At 52.2% G+C, this 6,256-nt stretch overlaps 1 protein-coding gene across 1 annotated transcript; it reads right to left on the reverse strand.

Annotated features, from left to right (window-relative positions):
* Nucleotides 1-2,850, reverse strand: LOC128055624 (nociceptin receptor-like). The gene is made up of 2 exons (XM_052648210.1): nt 2,794-2,850; nt 1-1,104 (listed from the first exon to the last, which is right to left on the reverse strand). Exons 1-2 carry the CDS (start codon nt 2,848-2,850, stop codon nt 1-3), a joined length of 1,161 nt encoding a protein of 386 aa, XP_052504170.1.
* Nucleotides 2,851-6,256: the final 3,406 nt, after the last annotated feature.

The following is a 6,256-nucleotide window of genomic DNA, read 5'->3' on the forward strand; positions in this document are numbered from 1 at the left end:
TCAGACCCCCACCAGGCCCCAGAGGCTTCCCGGGGCCCCATCACGTCCAGGCTGGACACTCTCCATCACCACGCCAGCTCCTCCCACAGCCCTGGGATGCCTGGCTGCCAGCGGCCTGCGAAAGAGGTCCCTGAGCCTGGCCTGGAAGGGGCGAGAGAAGTAGAAGCAGAGGACGGGGCTGACAGCGCAGCTGGAGTAGGCCAGGAGAGTGCAGAGGCTGGAGGCCACGTACGCCACGGGCGTGGCAGGCAGGTCACCCATGGCTGCCACGTAGCCCAGCACGGAGCAGGGCCCCCACATCAGCACGAAGACCACCAGCACTACGAGGATGAGCCCGGTGTTCTCCTGATGCTCCCGGGCGCTCTCCCCCATGGGGCCCCGGGGCTGCGTCCACAGGAGCCAGCCCATGTGGCCAAAAGAGCAGCCCAGCCCCAGCACGCAAGGCAGGAAGGCCAGGGCTCCCAGCAGCGTGAAGTAGCAGGAGGTCTGAGCAGGGTTCAGAAGCAAGAGGCAGGCCCAGGCCCCCTCCTCCACAACTGCTCGCTGGAACAGCCAGGTGGGCAGTGAGGCCATGAGGCCCAGGGCCCACATGGCCCCACAGAGCAGCCGGCGGGCACCCGGGCCGGATGGGAGGGCCAGGTCAGGCCGGGCCACAGCCACGTGGCGCAGGAGCGCCGTGGCCACCATGCTGTAGAAGGTGCAGAACATGGTGGCGCTGTTGGCGGCCTGGCTGGTGGTGCAGACGGTGGGGCCCAGCCACCAGTCCTGCCGCAGGAAGCTCAGCAGGAGCACCGGCACCACACAGGCCAGGAAGAGCAGGTCGGACAGCGTGATGTTCACCATGAGGCTATTGGTCAAGGAGAGGAGCGGGCGGGGGGCGCCCGGGCCCCGGCCCACCACCAGCAGCATCAGCCCGTTGGCCAGCAACCCCACCAGCAGGATGAGGCCACAGACCCCTGCAAGGACGAGTCGGAGCGGTTGCTCGGCTGTGGCCGTGAGCCCAGCGCGGGACGTGGCGTTGGCCTCCAGTCTGCTGCTCCAGACACACAAGGACGGCGCAGAAGCCAGGCCGCAGGCCACCTTCCTCTTTCCCTGCCGAGCTCCCTCCTCTCACAGACCCCTGCACACGGTGGGGGCCCCAGGCCCGCCCCAGCCCCTCTAGACCTCTCAGCAACCTGGTGGGATGGGCTCTGTCCGTGCCCTGGGTTCAAATCCCGACTCTGCTACTTGGGAGCGTCACGGTCTGGTGTGGAGCTCGTGTGGCCTGTGCTGCTCAGCCTCCTCTGTAAGGAAATACAGGAAGTGACACAGGTGTCAACAGTAACTGTCACTCAAGGACGAGATGGAGGTAGTTTTCATTTTCTTCTTTATAACTGCTGTATTTCTAAAATTTTGCAGGGGGTGCAAGTTGAATCTGATAAATAAATATTTATAAGTATATATGTTTATTAATAAATATAAATATATACTATATTACTATAATATATATTATATTATATAGTATTATACTATATATGATATTGTAATATTGTATGTTACTATATATTATAATATACAGTAATACTATATATATTACTAGTATGTATATGACTCTAGTATATGTATATTTAGTATACACATTACATATATGTAGTATACCTTGGAAGAAAAGTTATGAGCAACCTAGATAGCATATTCAAAAGCAGAGACATTACTTTGCTGACTAAGGTCCATCTAGTCAAGGCTATGGTTTTTCCAGTAGTCATGTATGGATGTGAGGGTTGGACTGTGAAGAAGGCTGAGAGCCGAAGAATCCATGCTTTTGAACTGTGGTGTTGGAGAAGACTCCTGAGAGTCCCTTGGACTGCCAGGAGATCCAACCAGTCCATTCTGAAGGAGATCAGCCTGGGATTTCTTGGGAAGGACTGATGCTAAAGCTGAAACTCCAGTACTTTGGCCACCTCATGTGAAGAGTTGACTCATTGGAAAAGACTCTGATGCTGGGAGGGATTGGGGGCAGGAGGAGAAGGGGACAACAGAGGATGAGATGGCGGGATGGCATCACTGACTCGATGGACGTGAATCTGAGTGAACTCCGGGAGATGGTGATGGACAGGGAGGCCTGGCGTGCTGCGATTCATGGGGTCGCAAAGAGTCGGACACGACTGAGCGACTGAACTGAACTGAAGTATATATATATATATATATATATACACTTAGTAGACTACATATATGTAGAAGTATGCTACATATATGTAGCATGTATACTATATACATACTAGTGTCATATACATACTAGTATACTAAGTATAGTATATATATGTAGTAGAGTATACATATTTAGTATAGCATATACATTATTATACATTTAGTATAGTATATATATTTATTTAGTATATAAATATATATGCACTATACATGTTTTTAAACAAAACCTCGGAGAAAGTTTTAATTTGAAGTTCAAGTGGAAAAATGAATATGCAAGGGCTTTGAGAAAGTAATAAAGCCCCAACAAGTGGTTCCCAAGCATGTTTGCACATTGGGATCAGCTGAGGAGTTTCAAATTTAAAAAATCACTAATACTGGGACTTCCGTGGTGGTCAGTGGTTAAGACTCTGTGCTTCCACTTCAGGGGGCATGGATTCAAATCTCTGGTCGGGGAATTTAAGATACCTCATGCCACTTGGTGCAGTCAAAAAAAAATTAATTCATGGGTCACACTCCAAAGACCCGATTTGACTGGTTTGGGCTTTGGCAATTTTGAAAGACCAGCTGGGGAACCACAGCCTTCGGTGGTCATGCTTAGCTGCTTACTGGCAGGGTAGGGGAACTGCTGCCCTGCACCCAGCCCATCACCTCTGCTGAGGACATGGGGAGTCCCACAGTGAGAGCACACAGGCTGAGAGACGGGGTCAAGTCATCCCAGAGCTGCCTCAGGGGCTGATGCCTTCATCTTGCATGTCACAGGCAGGCCAGGACCCCAGAGCTTTAGTGAAAAGAGGCAGCTTACCCCTTAACTCAGAAACTAAATAAATATTTCCTGAGCATTTACCCAGAACCAGGTACTGGGCAAACAAAGCGAAAAAGGCAGTTCAGTGGGATCCTGATGCTTGTTTCCATCCCCTTGTCTCCTGCGCAGGGAGTGGGGGTTGGGAAGCCCCTCCACACCTGGCTCAGAGCCGGGGGCCCCCTGAGTCCCTCCTGCAGAGGCTTTGCTTGTTCTCAGGGTGCCATGGCAGCCACTTGCCTGAGAAGAGACAGCAGGTGGGGAGGTCTCTGTAGATTCTGCTGCCGACACCCCAGGTCTCAGACGCTGGCTCCAGGGGCTGCAGGGGAAGGGAAACTGAGGGACCCCCAATACCCTAACTGCCCCGGACGAATGCCACTCTCCAGGTGTTCGTCACTGCTTTTTTGTTTCTCCCGTCTGGCCCAGACTTGCCTGCTAATGATGTGAAATATGACTGGAGAGGAGGGGAGGGAAAGGGCGAAGGGATGGGGAAAAGAAAAGGCTCAAAGGACCTTGCTGCTGCCCTATCTGTAGTCTATAGAAAGGTCCGTGACTTCAGGGTTAAGCTTACAGGCACTAGAGCCTGAGTTTAGAGCCTCCCTCAACCACTTGCTTAGCTGCGTGTGTGCGCACGAGCTTGTCGCTTCATTCGTGTCCAACTCTCTGCGACCCTATGGACTGTAGCCTGCCAGGCTCCTCTGTCCATGGGGATTCTCCAGGCAAGGGTACTAGAGTGGGTTGCCGTGCCCTCCTCCAGGGCATCTTCGCGACCCGGAGATCGGACCTACGTCTCCTGCATTGCAGACGGATTCTTTTTATTATCACTGAGCCGCCGGGGAATCCATCTACAATCTACTGGGTTTTCTCTGCGTAACTTTCCTTATCTGTAAAATGGGGATAATAACAGGCCCCACCTCATGAGGCTGATGTGAGGATTAAATGAGGTAATACAGTTACGTGCTCAGAACAGTGCCTAGCATAGCAAGTGCTTGGTAAATGATGGCTCGTGTTCTGATCCTGCCCACTTTCTGTTCCAAAAAATCTCTTTTCTGTCACCCCTGCCCAGACTCCATTTTATCCCCCTGCCCTCCCCTTCTCACTCCAAACCCTGAGACCCATCAACTTAGTCTCACCCTCTGTTTCTTCATCAGCTTCAAGCTAAGCTGTGACCAGAGCCCCCGTGACAGACATGCCCTGAGAACTCACCCCCTTGCCTGGAAGTTCACTCTGAGGTCTACCCTGAGTCCCTCCTGCTGCCTCCTCACCTGCCTGTGCTGCTCGGAAGTTCCTGGGCTCTGCTTGGTGACGTGGGGCCTTCTGACACCAGGGCAGACTGGTGACTCCTCCACAGCTGTGCTCTGCCCTGAAGCTGGGTCCAGCCTGCGAAACCTAAGAGAAGGTTCTGGGCAGGAATGCTATTCCTTCTAGCACCCCTCCCCCAAGGGGCTAGCTGCCCGGGGTGGGGACAGAGCTGAGATGGGAGGGACAGGCAGAGGGGCCGCTTCTGTACCAGATTCTCCCAAAGGACAGGGGCGCTACCCACTCGACCACTCCCCCAGGAATCACACCCTGCCGACCTGCCTCATTAACTCGCTGGCCCTTAGGACAGAGACGCTGGTGCCTGCCAGATCCCCAGACCCCAGAGAGAGGCCCATGAGCCACAGCAGGACCTGCCCGCCACTCTCAGCCAGGGCCCGGCATCACTTACGCTGGCCCGCCTCCTCCTGTCTCTGGCTGTCTCTGGCTGTCTTTCTCTGAGCACACTAGGGCCTAAAACCTACTCAGAACAGGAGGAGGGCTGTGGGCTTCCAGGACCCAGGGAGGAAGAAGACATAGGGGCTGAGAAAGAATCAGTGAGGCAGACTGGTAAGACAAACAGCTGGATCACAGGGATTGTTCTGCACTGACTAGAGATGGGATCCACTAAAGGAATCTAATGTAACCTCTGCTGCCTTCTGATACGTGAATCTTCTCCACCTCACCTCTTTGCCAAGTGTTCCCTGGCTTCTGCTTGTTTGCCTCTAGTGACAGAGAGCTCAGTCGTTTAGAACTGAGCAGAGGGATAAGGACCAAGAACAGAGACTTTTTTATATATATAATTAATTTTTATTGGAGTACAGTTGCTTGACAGTGTGGCGTTAGTTTCTACTTCGCAGCACAATGAATCAGCTACACGTAATCATGTCCCCTCCCTTCTGGACTTCCTTCCTATTCAGGTCACTGCCATGCATTAAGCAGAGTTTGCTGCACGATACAGTATGCTTTCATTAGTCATCTATTTTATACGTAGTATCAGTGGTGTATATGGGTGTCAGTCCCAATCTCTCAATTCCTCCCACCACCTCCCTTCCCCCTTGGCATCCATACATTTGTTCTCTGCATCGGTGTCTCTTTCCCTCCTCTTTCTCCTTCAGTCTCTCTCTCTCTGTACCTCTGTCTCTGGAACTGAATTTGCTTGTCTGTCTACGAAACTGAGGTTTCCTCTGATTCAGAGGAGGAAGTCACCAGTATCCGAATGATTACAAAGTACCAGATTCAGCAACCTGCCCACTCTGGACCACAGTACCTGGTAAGCATTTCTGTGGTTAACGGAAAGATGTGACAGTCAACATTTATAGCAAACACTGATGACGGGAGATAGCACAACACCCAAGGCCATCTAAGACTTTCAAAGCAAGCTCCCCAAGGGCACTGAAATCCCCAGCCCCGGGTTACAACGTACAGCCACCTTTCAGGAGGCGAATGTTGTGTAATTCTGGGAACTCTCACAAACTCCAGAGAGGAGCCTGTGAATAATCTGAATCCAGTTTCCTGCTGCTCCCAGGCTCCCCCAGCCACACCCCAGCTGCACTTTGAGTGTGTCCAGAGATTGACAAGTGTATCCTCAAGGCCGAGGTTGGCATCAGAGGCACCATGGCATGGGGCAGGGGGTGAGGTCCCCAAATGCGAGCCCTTACAGGCAGATCTTGGGAAAAGAGAGTGGGGTTGGGGCTCAGGGAGATGAGGGGAATGGAACATACCAGGGGCCATCAGCTCTTCCCCAGGAATCAGATTCTGCTCGAAAGAAACCCCCTGTTTGCAAACCAACACATTGAGAATGACAAGGTTCCCCAGCTTTGCCAGGCATGGAACAGTGGGACTGTTTTAATAAACAGAGTACTTTGCAATTAACAGGCCATTTCAATTAGGAATCAGCACCGAAGCAAGCTCTTTGAAAAGTTTCCCTCTCGCCCCTCGAGTGTTATTCTTATTTCTGACTACAGAAGGAAT

The sequence above is a fragment of the Budorcas taxicolor genome, chromosome 11 (genome assembly GCF_023091745.1).
Source record: "Budorcas taxicolor isolate Tak-1 chromosome 11, Takin1.1, whole genome shotgun sequence".
In the NCBI taxonomy this organism is placed as follows: Eukaryota; Metazoa; Chordata; class Mammalia; order Artiodactyla; family Bovidae; genus Budorcas; species Budorcas taxicolor.